The following is an 18,530-nucleotide window of genomic DNA, read 5'->3' as shown; positions in this document are numbered from 1 at the left end:
TACTGATTCTTGGACTGTGTCATGAGAAAATGTTCCACGATGTCAAGGGCAGGTGTAGAAATTTGTCAAGGGCAGAGTCTGCCAGCTCACTTCAAGCCAGGAACCGAACTGTCAGACAGAGGACACAGCCAAGATGCAAAGGAGAGTTGGGAGCACCAACCCAATATGCACTTAGAAAAACAAACAGAAAGCTCTCCTAGGGGTTGTGAGGCCAGGTTTGGGAACCCATTGCCTTAGCTGACCTTTGTGTTTTTGTTTTTTAGATAAGAAAGTGACTTGCCAAGAGCCACTCAGCCAATGTCTAGGAAAATACATTAATGAGGATATGGCTTCCCAGTCCTGCCCACTCTGGGGCAGGGCACTTTTCCCTGAGGAGAGGGCAGGACAGGAAGACAGAAAAGAAAACACCGTCTTTAATCAACTCACTTGCACAGAAGCCAGAGGAACACTCCTGGCCTAGCAAGGTTCCAGTGAGAAGAGAACCTGGTCTCCTGGAGAAAACCAGTTTATAAAAACAAACAGCTCCAGAGCACCAGTGGGTTACCCGTTGAGTAGGAAGAGGCCTGGAGAATGAGGATGGGAGGGGTGAGGGCTGCAGGCAGGAGCTGGACCAGTACCAGGGGCTTGGCCCAGCTCCATGAAAACTGACCCCTCTTGAGCTGTACTCAGCACTGGTTAGGCTGACCGGTTGGTGCCTTAGTGCCCGCGGTGGCCAAAGTCACACCGCACTACAGATGGGGTGGTGGGGTGGGGTTGCCATTCTAGATCAAGATCGGGTGAGGAGAAGGGCCACGGTCACCACAAACAGGCTCAGGTGTGCAGACCGTCCCGTCTGGGTTTCCCTCCGCCTTCCCTGTGTCTCCCATCTTCCTTCATAACCCTGGGCTGCTCCCATTGCACAGACCTGGGTGCTCACCCTGACCTTCTCCTCTGTGGACGAATCAGGCAGTGCTAGGTTACAGGATCCCCAGGGGTGCCTGTGCAGGGAGGTGGTGAAGAAGTGCTCTCACCTTTATTTCCCCTCAGGAAGATTGGAGTGCTGGTCCTTCTGATACACCTCTATTATCCATGCCCTCATTCTGCCCCTTCAGAATTCCTTCTGGGCATTTTGTTTGTTTTTTTGAGACAGGGTTTCACTATGCAGCCCAGGCTGGCCTTGAACTTATGGTGATGTCCCTGCCTCAGCCTCCCAAGTGCTAGAATCACAGGCATGCACCACACTCCCCTCTGGAACCACAGTGGTGATGTGGATGGAGCCATCAGAGGTTGGCAGGGTTGCCGGGAGAGGAGGGAACGGGATCCTGGGTGCAGTAGACCTGGTCTCAAGGACCTGGAAGGGCATAGCGGGACTTGCAGCCCCATTTCCCTGGAGAAGGGGGCTTTGAAGGTTTGCCAAGGGTGGATGGAGGCTAAGTCTAGGAAGGCTTCACTGGGTGTTAGAATGAATTCAGGGCTTTGGGCTCTGCCCATCCGGTTCCCAACGAGAGAACGAATGGGTGTATTGCTTTAAGAGAGGTGCTGGCATGGGGGGGTGGTGGTGTGTGTGTGGCACAGTGCCCAGGGTGGAAGGGGGCTTGCAAATGGAACCCAGAGGGAGGCACTGGGCTTTGGAGTCTGAAATGACAAAGTACACAGTGTTCAAGGCCTGTCTCCACCGCAAGTTTACCTGTGTGGCTTCAAGCAAATCACTTTACATCTCTGGGCCTTAGTTTCCACATCTGAAAGTAGGGATTACAATCCCAGCCTAGCCCAGGGGATTGAGAGTCAAAGGAGAAGCCTAGAAGAGTCCATCTGCTAAAGGATTATTTTAATTACTTGGAGTGGGGAAACGAAGGCCCAGAGAGGGCAAGGGCTTTGCCACATATCACACCAGGTGTCAGTGACAGAGCTGCGATTGGAACCCAGGACTCCTGCTCCTAGTTCACAGTAGCTTTCACCAAGGCTGGTGAATGAGTGAAGAGATGGGGTGAGTCTGTCTGCCCTGCTGTTTTTCTCTGGACAAGGGCAAGATGTTGGGTGAAGGGTGAAAGGGGTAGACTGGAGAAGGGAAGAAGGCCCTGGCATATGCCAAGGCTGAGATAAAAAAAAAATACAAACCCCGCGATGCCCTCCCCCGGTCCGGCCCCAGAAGTCCGGGTTGTGTAGGGCCAAGTCCATTCTGCTCCTTCCACTGCTCAGCGGCTGAGGCCGCGCAGGCTGCAATCGGTCCACAAGACGCCAGGGGGCGAGCTTGCCCATCTTGGCCGGAGCTCCCCGCAGTCACTGTCAGTCCTGCCTCCAAGGGCGGGGTGCCGGAGTGGGCGCGGGTCGGAAGCTACCCAGACCTGCAGGACACAAAGGCGGATGAGGGGGTAGGCATGCGGACAGAGACGAAGCGGGCAGAGAGATCCGGCTGCCCTCCCCACTCCACCCTTCACTCAACTGCCGGTCCCTCCACGTGCACCCAGCCCTAAGCCAGGACCCACGTGTACAGAGGCTGCAGCTGTAAATGCGACGTCTTCTGTGGCGCCTGGTATCCGTAGGAGTCAAAGCCACCAATGAAATCAACTGCGGAAGGGGAGGGGGCGAGTTAAGAGGCTGGGTCCTGAAAGGGAAGACTCGGTAGCAGGACCCCGAATCCCCCGGAAGCCCAGCGGGAGAGGCGGGGATGAGGTGGGGCCTTCGGGGCGGGATCTTCTCCTGGCCTGCGGGGATGGGCCTGTGAGGGAGCCGGGCCAGCAGGGGCTCAAGTTCCCAGACTATAGAGCCTGGGAGGGAGGCGGGACTACAGGAAAGAGGGACCCTGGAGGCGGGACAAGACCCCGCCCCCCATGGAGTGGGGGCCAGATTGGAAAAAGGCGATGGTGGGGCCGTAGGCTGGGCACCTGGATGTCTAGGCCCTAGTCTGGCTGGCTATGCAGATCCCACCCACTGCTGCCATCTCTCCCTGAGAGGGGCCCGGGCTGGCCCAGAGCTCCCCTAGGCAAGGCCTCCCAGGCCCTGTCCAGGGTGCTGAAAATCGCTGCGTGGCGCCCGGCCAGGCTTCCCGCATCCCTGTGGGCGCCTTACTCACAGCTGTCCTCCTCCTCCAGGAACACTTTGCTCACGTAGCAGGCGAACACAAAGCCGAACAGCTGGGAGAGGGGACGACAAGTCAGGGGAGAGAGCGCATCTTCTCCTGGGCCCCTGCGCACTCGCCCCAAATTGGAAGGGGTGTGTCGGGCCTGGATTGAGGCAAACAAACCCTTCACAACTTCAGGTTAAATGCCTACACTTAAAAGTCCAGCACACTGGGTCCCCTTCTTCATTCCTGGAGTGTGGCTTCTGATAAGTAATTGCCCCTTTGAGCCCAGCCTGTTAAGATTATGTGTCTGTGTGTGTGTATAAAGTGTCTAGAATGGGGCTGGCCTCTTGGAAACGGGATTCCTACCAACTTGGAGCACCTTCCTATTCTCACAACTCTACTAGGTTCCTTTTGTGAATAAGGACATAAACTTAGAAAAGGTATACAATGGTGGGTTGGTGGGTGGGTGGGTGGTGGTGGGCAGACTCATGATCTGATGCCTCATCGCATTCATTAAGCCCACCCACTCTTGGCACAGGGGTTAGGCAGAGGTGAAGAGAGGTGGCACAAGGTTTGGAACCAGGTCCAGGCAGAAGCACAGGTAGGCTGGGAGACCTAAGTGTGTCTCCTCTTAACTACAGATAAAGAGAGGGGTTGGGATGGAGCCCACCCCTCTGAGAGTTTGTGTGGGGTGAGCGACTCACTGCCAGGAAGATCTGCAGGGCACTGCTGAGGGCTTCGATGTAGGGATAGTCCAGCAGGCAGCCGGTGACAGAGATGACATGATGGTCCTCCAGGGCCAGGCGGGAGTTCAGAACGGGGGTCACCAGGCAGCCGGGTCCGTTCTCCATCCACCAGGAGCGGTGCAGCGATGTATTGAAGGTCATGATGAAGTCCCGGTCCTGGGGGCAGAGGGGCCTGGGATACTGAGCGGGGGGAGGGGAGTTATACAGCACACTTGGATCTACGCAAGCAGCCCCCTCTCGGGTGATTTGGGAAAAGAATGAGGATTGCACTTGCAAGTCCGTGTTTGGCCAGCAGGTGGCAATTGATGATCATACAGGCCTCACACTTCATCGCTGAGTTGGAAAGGGTTGGCGCTTACCTTAAGGGAGAGTCAGAATTTCAGGGATACAAGGGACATTAACAGTGTGTGTGTGTGTGTATGTGTGTTTGTGTATATGTGTGTGTGTGTGTTTGTGTGTGTAGGGGGCAACTCTCCAGTGGCTGGTGAAATGCTCAGTACGGGCCCCTTCACGGCCCACTCTCCACCGCTTTCCCTGTGTGTTGCGGGGCACATCTCTCCTCTCTTGTGTCCTTGGTCTCCCCTTTTGTTACATGGAGAAAGGGCTGGGCTACAGCGGAAGTTCTTGCCCAGGTGGCAGCCTGAGCTCAACAACTTTCAGTCAGACTGAGACTCACTGTGTGCTGGCCACTCAGGTGTGAGCTCTCGCTACGCCCCCTCAGCAACCACATGAAGCTGAGGATACTGCTATCTCCACTTACTGGAGGAGGAAGGGAAGCTCAGAGAGGACGAGCCATGGCCTGGGGCCACACTGCTGGGAAATATTAGAGCTGGGTTTTGAATGTATTAAGGTTAAACCAGAAAGCCAAAGCTCTTACTCACATATTTTGCCTCCTTTATTTAAAAACAGAAGAAGTGGGCTGGGGATTTAGCTCAGCGCTTCCGCCACCTGCTTCACAAGCACAGGGACCTGAGTTTGATCCCCGGTACCAAAAAAAAAACGAACCTAAAAACAGAAGCAGTGTCTTTCTGGGCTTGGTCATCAAGCTAAACAAATGTGCTTTAAAAGTTCTCCATGTGACAAAGTCTGCTCATTGTTCCCTGAACAAACACTAACTGGTTCTATCCCTTCTGAAAATTATCGATCAGCACTGACCCAAATCTTTGAGTCTAAGCTGAACAAAGTGCATAGCATTTTCACTCCCCTTGCTCTGAACATTCGATTGCTATTCATGGGGCCTAAGAGTAGCTTTCTTGGCCAACACATGCTGTTGCTGTTTACTGAGCTTCTGATCAACTGGGATCCCTGGCCCATCTTTACTTGGACTGCTCTTTAGCCTCACCTGTTCCATCATAGTTTCTGAGAAGAGCAGAGGAGACAGAAATAAAAATGGGGGGGGGAGTGTTGCACAGATTACTTGAGTGTATAGAGGCAGGGAGGTCTCCAGAGATGACACCCCAGGCCTACACCACACCAAGAGCCCTGGGGTAGGGATGGGAAAAGTCAGGCTCTGCCTTAGGGCACTGCCAGGCCTGAGGCTTACCTGGGACAGCTGTCCAACCTCCAGGTAGAAGCAGATGATAAATGCATTCCAGCCAACCCAGAGCACCAGCCAGGCTGCATACTGGGGAAAGCAGAGGTGGGTTCAGGGTGGGGCCTGGGGAGTGGGGAGGGGGGTGAGTCAATGGAGATGGAGGCCAAGGGTGGAGGAGACCTTTGCAGGGAAAAGCATGGTAACACCCCAGAGAGCACACTATCATTTACAAGTCATCTTCACATCCATCCAGTCCTTACCACAGCCCTGCAAGGCGGGCTTTGTCCTCCTAGAAACCACTTAGCTAAGGCTGAGAGGTTCAGGCTTTCCAAAATCACACAGCAAGCAATTGGGAGGGCTGGCATGCCAGTCCAAGTCCTATCCACTTTGTTAAAAATTTCCACTAGGATGGAGGTCTGTAGAATGTACTAGAATCACTCGGGGAACTTGTTAAGAATGCAGATTCCAGCTGGGGGCAGTGGTGCTCACCTGTGGTCCTAGCTGCTCGGGAGGCTGAGGCAGGGGGATTGCTTGAGCCCAGGAGTTCAAAGCCAGCCTGGGAAACTTAGTGAGACCTCATTTCTCTTTTTTTTTAATGCAAGGTCTCACTATGTAGTTCAGAGTGGCCTTGAACTATGTGGCACAGGCTGGCCTTGAGCTCATAGCAATCCTCCTGCCTCAGCCTCTGGTGAGACCTCATCTCTTAATTAAAAGAAAAAAATATATATAGATTCCTAAGTCCTGCTTCCAGATTTACTGATTCTGAGTTTCTAGGGATGTTGTTCAGGAGCTGTTTAAACAACCCCAAATTGTGACTTGGATGACACACTAGAGCATACTCCAGATGGCAAACCACTAGAGGGCAAGGGCCTCATCTGCCTCATTCACCATGCAACATGAGTGCCTGGCAGTGCAGATTATGTAGCATTCGGTGACCACTGGACCACAGGAAGTGGTATGGAAAGTATTCCTGTTAGGCCATAGCTGTTAAATGGAGGTGCGTGGTCAGAAGGCCTGAAGCTGAGAGCTGGCATTTATTAAGAGTAGGGGGGAAGAATGAGGATTCACTTTATTTCATAGGAGGACTTTTTTTGTGGTAATGGGGCTCAAACTCAGGACCTTGCACTTTTGAGGCAAGCATGGTGCCACTGAGCCAAATCCCCAACCTGAAAGATTTTTTTTTCCCCCAGTGCTGAGGATGGAACCCAGGGCCTTGAGCGTGCTAAGCAAGTCCTCTACCACTGAATTACACACTCAGCCCCATGAAGCCTGAACTGTTGTAAGTGGCTGTGATCCTCCATGAGAGGGTAGAGTCAGCAGTAGTTTAAAGATACTGAGAACTTTGGACCAAAAGAAACAGGAAGTCATCCTGAAGCCTGGTGCCTGAGAATGAGGGTGACATCCTCTCACACATGCTTGGGGCTGGTATGAGGGGCCCAGGGGAGGTGGGGGCAGAGGAATATGTGGGGCCTGGCGAAAGGCTGAGGTGAGCAGAGCAAGCTGAATCTCCAAGATGGAAAGGGAGCCCCATCCCCTAGCCCACTCATTTTGCCACTATCCTCCCTCCTTGCTCTGTAAACTGCTCCTGAGTGGCCCAGGTCAGTGCGTGCGGCCCCATTAATCTCTGCACCTGGCTAGTGAGAGTCTGGAGCTGCATGGTGAGGGAAGCACTGGGACCTCTCAGCCCCTAAGTATTCCCCCTCCCAGATGTGACCACCTCTCAGGAGAACAGCATCCCAGCCACAGCCGAAAGCTAGAGAGGGCAGGGCAGAGGAGGCTTGGAAGCTGGATGCTCCACACAAGCCCCGTGCCTGCACCTGCGTGGCTGCCACCTGCTGAACAGCACAGTCGACAGTGCCTCTCAGGGCTCTCCTGAGAACTGGTCCAAAGTGTCCTACGTCAGGGGATGTAGAGCTCCACAGGACCCTGCCACCTGGCTCCTGGGAGGTGAAGTCCTAGAGTGGCTGTAGGGGGGCTTTTGCTGGCAGGGCATTGCCTGCCATTGTCATGGTAACTGTGAGGCACACACTCAGTAGATTTAGTGGAAAACTCCCAGAAGCCCTTGCAGGGGCCCCTGAAAATCAGCAGGGACCACAAGGTGAGTCTAGCTGGAAACAGGAGTTTGAGAGATTGTGGAGGACCACGGCCTGGAAAGAGGAAGTGGGAGAAGGGACAAAATCAGACCCCTGGAGCTTGAGTGCAGGCCACAGCAGCTGCTCCAGACCATGTCCTTGATGCACATATCACTAAGCAGGGACAAAAGCCAAGTCTCCTGAAGTTTCTCAGTACCCTGAGAAACTGGATAAGATGAGGCCCACCCCCCTCCTTGGTCTGTGCCCCCTGGTTTGCTGAGGCAGCTTGGTGACAGGGAAGACACTGCAGATCTGAAGCTCTAATCCTGGCCCTGCCTTTACTAGCTGTGTGGCTTTAGGAAGGCTCGCAACCTTTCTGAGTCTCTGCTTCCTCATCTGGAAAATGGAGATGGCAGGACAGACCTCATAGGACTGTTGTAAAGATGAGATAAAGCATGTGAAACAGCAGTGTGCCTGGTGCATACAAGGTTCCTGCTAAGTGATCTGTCTTGCTTATGTTTGGATTATTTCTCCGGGAAATCTCTGAAGAAAAATGGTCTCCTCCAAGCAAAGCAGTGTTGGGATTTGGGCATTCATCCCCTGGGGCTGGAGCCAAGACAAGCCAGTCTGGGTGCCCAGGGTTGGGGAATAGTTCTGGCTAGAGGGGCAGGGAGAGTGGGGTGGACAGGGGTGAGAAGAGGGGCCCAGCATGGGAAGGGGCTAGGTGAACCATACCAGGATGAGATACCGGGAGCGGTACTGCACAGTGCCAAAGATGCCCAGGATAACTGCCATGATATGCAGGAAGTTGGCCAGGATGGGAGCCCACTGGTAGCCCAGGAAGTCAAAGATCTGCCGCTGCAGTGCAGCCACCTGTGGAAAAGATAGGCTGAGTCCACTGTCACCCGTGGAGGACAGGGACTCCTCCCTAACCTTGTGGAACAGGTGACATCAGTTACCATGGTAATGGGCACAAGTCTCAGTCATCCAGCTCTTCACACCAAAAGGATGCTGGGAGTTGGGAGCTTCTTCAGGGGCAAGTCTATGGGGGCAGGGTGGGGGTTCCTAAGCCTGAGCATCATTTTTGGGATGAGCTGTAGGGAGCCAGGAGCCAGGGTTCAGAACACTGTCTTCCTGCCCAGGAGGCCCACTGGCCACTGGAACTCCGCCCCTTCTCCTTGTGGGGAGTCTGGTGGGGCCAGGTCTCAGACTGGCTGTCCCAGCAGGTGAGAGAGAGGCTAAGCCACAGGCTTGCAGGGCCAAGGGACATCCTTGTGCCTGAGTCACTCCTTCCAAGGACACTTCACCAGGGGTTGTCCTGGCCCATGGGAACCCTGGGCCACAGAGAAGGGATTTTTCCCCCACTTCTTTTCCTGAGGGAGTTCTAGCAGATTGCAGAACTGACCCCACATTCTTCCTCTTCCTATTTCTGTGCACTTTGGCACTTTGGTAAGGCTGTGCTGGGTCATGTGACCAGCCTTGCCCAATGGAACTTTAGCAAATGATACAAGGGAAGGCTGGGAAAATGCACAGTATGTAACAGAGAGAACCATGTGAGGGACTCCCAAGGTGAACTGCTGGAGGCCCAAAAACACACGGGAGAGAACAGAGGCACCCTGCTGACAGGCAACCACCAAATATGTGAGCAAGACCATCCTCCAGACTGCTCATGCGCTAGGTGACCAAACACACAGCCCACCCCAGAACAAGTGCCCCACTCATCACAGAATCTCGAGCTACACAAAATGTCTATTTAAAACCGTAATGTCGGGCTGGGGATTTAGCTCAGTGGTTCTGCCGCCTGTCTTGAAAGTGAAAGGTCCCAAGTTCGATCCCTGGTAACAGCAACAACAACAAAAACTTGTAATGTCTTGGAGTGACTTGTTATGCAGCAAAAGGTACCTGATACATACAGGACACAATTGACACTCCCCAGGAGGGCCTGGTTTGATTTTTTAGCTAATATACTTAGAAACAACAGTGCCAAGGATAACTATTATGTTTGGCTGTCCAACGTTCCTTCTTCAGGTGACAGACTTCATCTGTTTTTCAGAACCACCTTCTACCACTGTCCATGGGGCTTGTGTGGGGTTGGGTTCATTTCTAGGTTGTGGGGTGGGCAGGTAACTCAGGCCCAGCCAAGACCCAGTAATGGTTTTAGGCTTAGCACTCATCCTAAGTGGGTGGCCCCTGCCCCCACCCCTGAGTGTCATTCTGGATATCTGTGGGGACAATTGGGACATGGCTGCTCTCTGCCTGCCAGGATACCCGAGTGGAAGTGGTATCAGCCTGGAGGTGTTTGTGGTCACCTTTGTCACCCAGGAGGATGGCCTGCCCTAGAGGCCATAGCTGAGGGGCTGTGGGAGGAAAGGGAGCAAACAAGGGCAGTGTCCTGGCGACACAGTTTGGGTCTTAGGATCTAGTGTGTCTAATGCAATCTCCCGCCTTATACTTCTCATTTCTGTCCCTTGTAACCAATAGTCCTGACTCAAATAAAGGGAACAAAAGAGCGTCTGGGGCTTGGGGTGGGGATTCTGACCAAGGGAGGAGATCCCAGAAGGCTTTTCCTGGCAGGGAGGCAAGAGGTGGTGCTGATACCACCACACAGATGGTGAAGCTTGGGCAGCAACCAACGAAGCTGCAGGCTTGGATGAGAGCATGAAGGAGGCCTGGTGGTGGCAGATCCAGCCCTGGCACCTCCTCACCTGATGCCAGCCTGCCTCTTGTTGGTGGCTCCCCTCCCAGGACTGCAGATGGTAAAGAGCTTTCCAAGTTCATCTCTCACTGGATAGTCCTTGGCAGAAAAGCAAGGATGGGATCATTGTCTCATTTTGGAGGAAAGAGAACATGAAGCTCAGAAAGGGGAAGCGACCTGCCCAAGGTCGCACAGCAGGAGACAGATTAGGCCTTTCTCTGCCACCTGTTTCACCTGGGCACCAAAGAATACCTTTGCCAGTGGCACTGGTTTGGAAGTGAAAAGGTGCAGGTCCCGACAGAGTCTGCCCCTGACTGCTGAGTTACTTTGGGCAGGTCACTTTGCCTGCCGGGACTTGAGCTCGTCTCCCCTACACAGGAGTCACGTGATTACACAGTCCAGCTCTGCCTGGTCTGGTGACCTTGGGGGAGAAACTCCCCAGGCCCATCCAGGGCCATTCCATGGTTTCTTGCTGCTGCTCCCCAGCCCAAGGACTCTTCTACCACTTCCAATCTTTCCCCTTCTCCCCGACTCAGCCCAGCCTTGGCAGTGCCCATGGCTTGGGGTCCAGCTTGACATTCTCACCTCCACCAGTACTTGCTCCTAGGGAAGAAAGTCCCCATCAGAGGATGAAGGAGACTGACAGTGATACTGAAGGTGTAACTGCAGAGATGTTTTTCCCAAATATGTCCAATAGAGAGATAATATACCCCACCCCACCCTGGCCCCTACTCAAAACCCCTATTAATAATAATAATAATAATAATAATAATAATAACAACAACAACAGCACAGCATTGGAGTTACTCCAACTCAGTTCACATACAGCCCTGCTGTGTGGCCTAGAGCAAGTCGCTCTCCTTCTCTGAACCTATTTCTTCAACTCTAAATACAACTTGCTGCCAAGTTATAGTGAGGCTCTGAAGACATCACATAAACTAGTAGACAACTGAATGTGGTAAACGGTGGCCAATTAATAGAAGACCGAACAGTCTAAGCTGCTTAGTTAGGCCCTGGAGGTCGACCAGGGTCCATAACAATGCTTATTCCCTGTCAGTGCCTGCCTCAGAGTGGCTGAAACGACAACCCAAGTCCTACATTCACTTCCTTTTCCTCTCTCCAAGCCCTTGCTAGTAGTCGAGTGCAGCTCAGTTCCCTCCTTCAGCAGGAAGACCTCCTGGATTGGCCGGTCTGCCCCTGCTGCTCCGCCCCACCCAGCCCCGCCTCGGCCTCCCCCCCCCTCACCTCCAACAGCCACTCCAACCTCCATCCATTGGCACCTGACATGTCCTCCTCTATCCAGGCTCCTCGCCTGGGATGTGTGTGAGAGAGAGGAAGTAAGATACTTGCTACCGGGGAACTCAGTCTAGCAGAGGAGGTGCATAGGAAATCAGACAATTCAAACCAGTGTAGTCAGCACCGTAATCCAGGATTCCCCCCAACCCCCAGTACCAGGAATCAAACTCAGGGCATTTGCCAGGCAGGCAGGGTGCCACTGATCTACATCCCCGGCCCCAGGCCTTATTGAGACAAATTTAAAGATACTTTTTTTTCTGGTGGTACTGGGGATTGAACCCAGGGCCTTTGCCTGAGCCACACACCCCCCTCTTTAAAATTTTGAAACAGGGTCTCTATAAGTCACTAAGTTGCCCAGGTTAGGTTCTTTGTGATCCTCCTGCCCCAGCCTCTCAGAGTGCTGGAGTAACAGGTGTACACAATGCCTGACTTAAAGATAACTTTTTTTTTTGGTACCGGGAATCCAACTCAGGGCCTCATGCTTGCCCGGTAGGCGCTGTGCTGCTGAGCTACATCACCAGTCCAAAGACACCTCTTTAAAAAGATTCAATATCTTTTAAATAATATCAATTCTAAAGATATTATTATTGGTACTGCTGGGGATTGAACCCAGGGCCCTGTGATACTAGGCTAGCACTTTATCATTGAGCTATACTCCCAGCCTTTAAGGTTATGATTTTTTTTTTTTTGGGAACACCAAGTCAAACATTCCAGAACTCCTGAATGTGCAGCAGCTAATTAACAAATACTGATAACAAGGAAGCAGGAGGACTATCTTCCCCATCTGGTTGTGCTGTCTTAGAAACAATCTTCTGAGGCCACAACAACCATAAATCATAAACAGCCTCATGTGTCTCCGTGATGAGACCTCTTTGATGAGAGGAACTGTGTGGAAGCAACAGCAACTTGGTCTTTTGCAAAGATTTCAAATTTATGTCCACTGAGGGACAAAACCAGCTCTGGGGATGTTTTTACCAGCTCAAGGTGCAAGCCAGATCAAGCAGCCTCCTCCAATCTCTCCTAAGTGTGCCAGAAGGGAAGTTCCAGGAGGCAACTTATGTGGCCTCTTCTCAGATCTCCAGGCAGAGGGTGGCTGGCCGCCACCTGGTTCAGGCTCAGTGCTTTCGGATGTGTGTGTGGTCAACCCAGGGCTTTTGCACTGAGCTATAGCCCCAGCCCTTTTTAACATTTTTGAGACAGGGTCTTGCTAAGTCACTAAGTTGCCCAGCTAGGCTTAACGGTGATCCTCCTGCTGGAGCCTGCAGAGCTCAGGGATTACAGGCACGTGCCACCACATCTTACACCCTCTTGAAGATGAATTTGGCCCCTGCTTCCTCCTGGTCAGCTTCTGCATCTGGGGACACCCCCTTTGGCACATCCCAGTCTCTCAAGTGCCTTCCCGAGACCTCCATTTCTCTTCATCCCCAGCACCCCTTGGACAGTGCCCCGAAGTCACCAATCTGAAAACCCTCTCCAGATCCCCTAGGTGACTTCCCAACACCCTTCAGAATGAAAGGTCCAGTCTTATGCTGCTGGGAAAGCCTGGAACTCCTCCTCCTTTCGTCATATCTGTCCGAAGCCCACAGCTGGACAGACCCGTGGTCCACTCTCCCAGTGTCCACACACCAGCCCAGCATTCTACAGTCACCCAGGGTCCACAGCAGACCACACTCATGGCTTCAAGGCGGCTCCTGGTATCATCCACAGCCCCACTGGGCATCTCCCATGATAGTTTAGGATCTTCCCCTGGTCCTTGGGTCCTGGGACCCCTGTGCTCTCTCTCTCAGTGGTGGCTTGGTGCCCATGCTCCCTGTATCCTCCCTGCCAAGGTCAGTCCCTGCACCTGCTTCTGCCTTCTCAGGAGCCGGCCCCACCCACGGGCCCTTTGGTTTTGTAAACGCAGCTCCCCTTCTCCCCAGCACCCTTGCCACTGGGTCCTGAACACATCCAAGCCTCTGCCATTAACACCCCCTCCAGGCCCTATCTCAATTGTTACATCTAAAATGTTTCAAAGGTCTCACATACCGCCTGCCATCCTACGGCCACCATTGTGCAGCTTTCCATTGAGCCACCGAAACAGTCCTCTCCGAGGTCACTATGACCTCCATGTCACCAAACCCAGGGCTTAGCTTCCTCACTGCTCCTGCTAGAAGATACCCGAAGATGCCTTCTCCTGCCAGCGACACTCTTCCCTGGCTTCTGCCCCAGAGGCAGCATGACCTAGTGGTTAGGAGCAAAGCCTGGGCTGGAACCCTGGTTCACCATGTACTACACAATTCCAGACAAGTCACTAACCTGCCTGTGCCTCAGCTTCTTTGCCAGTAAAGTGGGTAGGATTTAGCCACAGGGTCCTGAGGAGAGTCAGCATGATTTCAAACTCTCCTCCCCAGAACACCCTGTCCCCTGGCTCTATTTTTTCCACGGCACTAACCACGAGCCAAGGTGCCAACTTCTCCTACGTGCTGTTGGCCCCTACACTAGGTGGAGTGCTCCCCAAAGGCAGGGCTCCTGCTTGTTGTGCACTGTGGTACGTTTAGTGTCCAGGGCAGTTCCTGGCATAGCACAGGTGATAAAAGTTAAACTGATTCCCTTCTCTCCCCAGCTACTTCCCCGATTCTGGCCCTAGATCTCAGAGGGCCCCAGGGCTCCAACCTGGGCCCTTTTTGCACCATATGTCCTGGGAAACGTGCGCCCCACCACCCTCATGACTGCCAGCCTGCTGGATCATCAGCCTTCAGCCCCCTTTCTCACCAGCCACTTACCAGGTGTCTCAGTGGCAATTCAACCCATCCAAACCTGGTTGGCTTCCAGGGCTCTGGGCCCCCATTGTGTCCAGCTGCATAGGAGGCCTTGGTGGCTCCAAATCTCTGTCCAGGCTTGCACTGTTACGGCCTTCCTGCTGAACCTCAACTTTAGGCTCCGGGTCGCTCTCCTGCTCCCTGACCCTGGCTCCTTGATCCTCCAAATCTCTCACATCCCACCACTTTTCTCCACCCATCTTTTTTCGCACTTGGCCGTACCAGTCCCCTCCCCCCAGCCTCCTTCAAACCTAAAGAGACCCCGTCCTCTCCAGAGTGAAGCCCCGGGCTCCCTCTGCTGCCCCTCCCCCACCCTTAGCTCCCCACCCCCACCCTTGATTATTTATCTGGTTGCTGCCAGCTGAGGGGGGATGCTGTTGCCATGGGAACCTTCAGCCCCTAGTCAGGACTGCCTCTGTTCTCAGTAGGATGCTCTTGTCTGTCTAGACACCAACCCCAGGAGCCCAACCCCAGGTGGGGGGTGGAGGGGCAAAGGATGAATAATGCAGATGGGCCCACCCCAGCCTCAGGAAGCCGGCTGGGGGCTGGGGGTGACGGCAGGGAGGTGGTCAAGCCACGGAACCCATCAGAAACCTCTTATACCCGAGCCCTTGCCAGCCAATTCTGCAAGTCAACTACTTTCCTGGCCACAAGGCCACAGGCTTTACACACAGAAGTTTGGTATCTGCAGGCTGAGAAGGGAGGTGGCTCTTAAGTTCCTGAAGCACAGTTTGTCCAGAGTGGTTCTCCTTTACTGACTTTTTGGTTTGGGGTCCAGAAGGGCTGAGCTGCAGCCCAGGTTAGTCACTGACCCCGGGCAGGTGACTCCCCTTCTCTAGGCCTCAGTTTCCTCGCTGGTACAGACTCTTGAGGATGCAGACAGTTCACACAAAGCTCTCAGCAAACCTGGTGCCTGGCACACAGCTGGTACTCAGCACACGATAACAGCCTTTGCGGTACCCCCAAACTCAAGCCTCGCTTTTCCCAGTGGATTTCTGAGGCAGCTGACAAAATTAAACTCGATTTGGTCCCTCATGCATGAAATGAGGGAGTGGGTTGGCTCCACCACAGGCTGGAAGGAGCCCTGGAGATGGGAGTCCAGCCCCTCCTTGGGGAGGGGTCACTGTGACAGCAAGCCAGGGAGGGCTCCACCTGCAGTCAGTGCCATTGGAGCATGAGCTGAGCCATCCAACCAGAAGTTCAAAGGAACAGAGTGGTGGAGACCAAGTCGTCTTAGGGAGGGGCAGGAAAGAAGGCACAGGAGGGACTGAACCCACTGAACAAGTATTTCTCGGGCAACAACTGTGTGCCAGGCCCTGGGCTGGGTACAGAGAAAGAGGTACTGAAGGAGCTGGCGTGGCCCTGCCCCAGAGAGCACAGGCCTAGAGGTGGCCACCAGGAGGAGCCTTGGGCCCAGAAAGGGCAATGCCGGGCCAGGGGCCTCCTGGTGCCTAGTGACCTCTGCAGGCGGGCCACACCTCCGAGTTCCTTCTGTGAGGTTCCCAAACTCTTTTCTGCCTCTCCTGCCCAGCCACAGCCCCACCCGCTGGAGAAAGGCCAAGCTATTGCTGCCGAGTGAAGAAAGCCAAGCAGCAGAACAATGTGATTCCATTGTGAAAAAAACACAAAAAACCTCACAAAAGCCAAAAAGACACCAAATGTGTGTGACAGTGAATGCAGCATCAAGAGCCAGGGAGAGACACAACAACAGTGACAAGAGCTTATCTCCAGGGAGTGGGAAATGGGAGACAGGGAGGCTTCAACTTTAAGTATATATACATGCTTCTGTATTACTGAAATGTTTTACAACAAAGTTATGTTTTTAAAGGAAGTTAACAAAAAATGCCTTCAGATTTTGATTCAACTCTGAGATGATGTAAAAGAACACTAGAAGCCGGGCATGGTGGCTTACATCTGTAATCCCAGCATTTGAGGGACTGAGGCAGGAGGACCACCATCCTGGGCTAGTGAGTTCAAGACCATCCTGAACTACACAGTGAGACCCTGTCTCAAAAAACAAAAAGGAAGAAGAGGAAGAGTACTAGAGTATCTGGACGCTCTGACACCTCCTCATCCTCGAGAGCAGACGGTGCTGTGTGAACTTGGCCAAGCTCTGCTCTCTGGGCCTCACTGTGTCTCATCTGCATAGGAGGCCTCTGTGGCTCCAAATCTCTGTCCAGGCTTGCACTGTTACGGCCTTCCTGCCTGTGGAGACTGGCCTTGGGGCCTGGGTGACCTCTGCTGAGGGTCTAATGTATTTTTTTCCCAAGTGCTGGATTGCAAGTCTCGAGTGTCCCCAGTTCTGCCTGGGTCCTCACAGTCCAGCTTCCTGCTGCCTGAGAATGATGTCCAGATCCATCCCTTCCCCTCCTCCAGGAGCTGCCAGCCCAGGGCGCTCTCTCCCCACAGTCACATGGATGCGGCAGAGCTGGGATCTCGCCTGTCTCTGCGCCCCTCCTTTGCTCAGCCCCATCAGGGGAGGAGAACGCATAGGGCTGAGATGGCTCAGAGCCTGCTCTGGACCAATGGGTGAGGCACCCCCACCCAAGGCAGTCATGGAACCCTGAAGTGTATTCATCTGCACTTCTAGCCAGACCATCTTCTGAGCATTAACACCTGGTGGTTCCTTCATTCTTCAGATATTTCTCCAGTGCCTTTCGTGTGTCTCATCCTGAGAACTCAGTGGTGAGGACAGTAGACCCAGCTCCTGTCATGGAAAGGACCATCCTGCCTCTTCCCTTCTGGGCAGACACCAGTAAGACACTAACAAGGAGGCCTGAGTCCCGGTCCAGACAGTGAGAGAAAAGTCAGGGCAGAAAGGTGTTCTTTCCCACAAAAAAAATGCAACCCAGGAGACTGATAGTCTCTCTCACTGGTGCTATCTTAGAATATTTTATTAAGCACCTGTTGTATTATTATCTTGGTACCAGGGATTGAACCCAGGCCTGTGTATATGCTAGGCAAGTGCTCTGCCACTGAGCTATACCCACCCTTCACACCCACATCGTATCTCCTAATCCCATCCCCATGTGCAGATGAGGAAACTGAGGCCCAGTAAAGGGGCTTGTGCAAGGGGATGCAGGAGAGCTAAGCCTCCAACTGGTCCAAATGGAGCCAAGTCCTTGCTCTTCCTCAGCACACCCTGGGACTTGGTGACGGGGCCAGTTTGCATGGGAAACTCATCCTTGGGAATTTCCTTCATGGCCCTGCTGGAGGGCCCTTGGCTCTGGAGAGCAATCCCCCTCCTCCTCCTTTGGGCAGAGCCTCCTACCCAGCCCCAGACCAGACCGCCATCTGTCGGTCCTCACACCCTCCTGCTGTGGCCCTGCCCTCCACCTCAGCTGGGCCTGGGGGAGCCAGGGAGCCAGTGAGCAGCTGGTCACTACCTTCTACATAATTAGCCCTCAGAGACCAGCTTGGAGCTGGGAGGGAGGCCCGGGACCATCTCAGCAGGCTGATCTGGCCAGCCCAGGTCCTGTTGGGAAGCAGGGGCCTGCCCTCTGTCTCCATGGCAACCCCACCCCCCATCTCAGTGACCACTGACCCGTCCCCACCCCTTCCCCAGTTGGGGGGCTCCGCAGGCTTCTTCTGGGCACATCTGTCTTACTACACCTCTGAGCTGACAGCTCCATTGTTAGAACTGTGTGCCTGGTAGTGACCCAATTAACACACATCTACATTAATTTGCATAAATCCTGGGTTGTGGGGCCCAGGGTGCTGCTACCAGGGAGAAACCTAACAAAAATCCAAAATCTTTCCATCCCATTGGGCTATCTCCACATCCACCATCTGGTGCAAACCTACAGTGTCCACAGGGGGAGTGACTCTGATTCAGTTTCCCCCTTGGGAGATGACATGGATGCACACCTCAAAGTGGTGCTGACAGGGCTGAGGAGTCTCTTAGATGTGTTTCCAAGTCCAGGCCTCTCCCCAACCCCAGGAGCCTGCTCCCTGGATGTGGAGTGACTGTGCTACTGCCTCCCACTTGGTTTTTGCCCTCCCTGATGTCTGGGTTCCAGCAGGAAGTGGATTAGAAGCTGGAAAGGCCAGCTTCACATGTCTGACCTTCTGTCAACAATGTCTCCTATGGCCTCTGCCCTTCAGCAGGTGTATCCCGGGAGCAAAGGACATCTGAATGGGCTCTGACCCATCTCCACCCCCTCTGAAGACCATAGATGACTTAAGAGCAGTGGGAAAAGGCACTTGAGTCAGGCGGTTTAGGTCTGGTACTCACCGCTTTAGGAGCTTTTTCTTTATCTTTGACACATGCCTTAGTTTCCCCCTTTGTAAAATGAGGATAACGATGGCCTTCCCACCTCCTGGAGTTGTAAAAATTAAGTGAGATA

At 53.5% G+C, this 18,530-nt stretch overlaps 1 protein-coding gene across 3 annotated transcripts in view; it reads right to left on the bottom strand.

Annotated features, from left to right (window-relative positions):
• Positions 1 to 391: 391 nt before the first annotated feature.
• The window catches only part of Nkain1 (sodium/potassium transporting ATPase interacting 1), a 42,135-nt gene continuing 23,996 nt past the window's right edge, over positions 392 to 18,530 (bottom strand). Inside the window, exons 2-7 of one of the 3 annotated variants that reach the window (XR_015452759.1) lie at positions 8,131 to 8,268; positions 5,333 to 5,413; positions 3,748 to 3,961; positions 3,053 to 3,113; positions 2,466 to 2,547; positions 392 to 2,324 (exon numbers count right to left, since the gene is read on the bottom strand). Coding sequence is in view for 2 of the 3 variants with exons in the window: in XM_013074183.3 (XP_012929637.2) it covers positions 2,315 to 2,324; positions 2,466 to 2,547; positions 3,053 to 3,113; positions 3,748 to 3,945; positions 5,333 to 5,413; positions 8,131 to 8,268 (570 nt within the window). In the remaining variant the exon portion in view is untranslated. The remainder of the gene's footprint in view (positions 2,325 to 2,465; positions 2,548 to 3,052; positions 3,114 to 3,747; positions 3,962 to 5,332; positions 5,414 to 8,130; positions 8,269 to 18,530) is intronic. The other 2 variants (XM_013074183.3, XM_013074185.3) reach the window with 2 other exon arrangements.

This window comes from Heterocephalus glaber, unplaced genomic scaffold (assembly GCF_053883595.1).
Source record: "Heterocephalus glaber isolate CG9 unplaced genomic scaffold, H.glaber_assembly_v1.0 deba00001452, whole genome shotgun sequence".
NCBI lineage: Eukaryota > Metazoa > Chordata > Mammalia > Rodentia > Bathyergidae > Heterocephalus > Heterocephalus glaber.
This window is presented reverse-complemented; position numbering and strand designations above follow the sequence as displayed.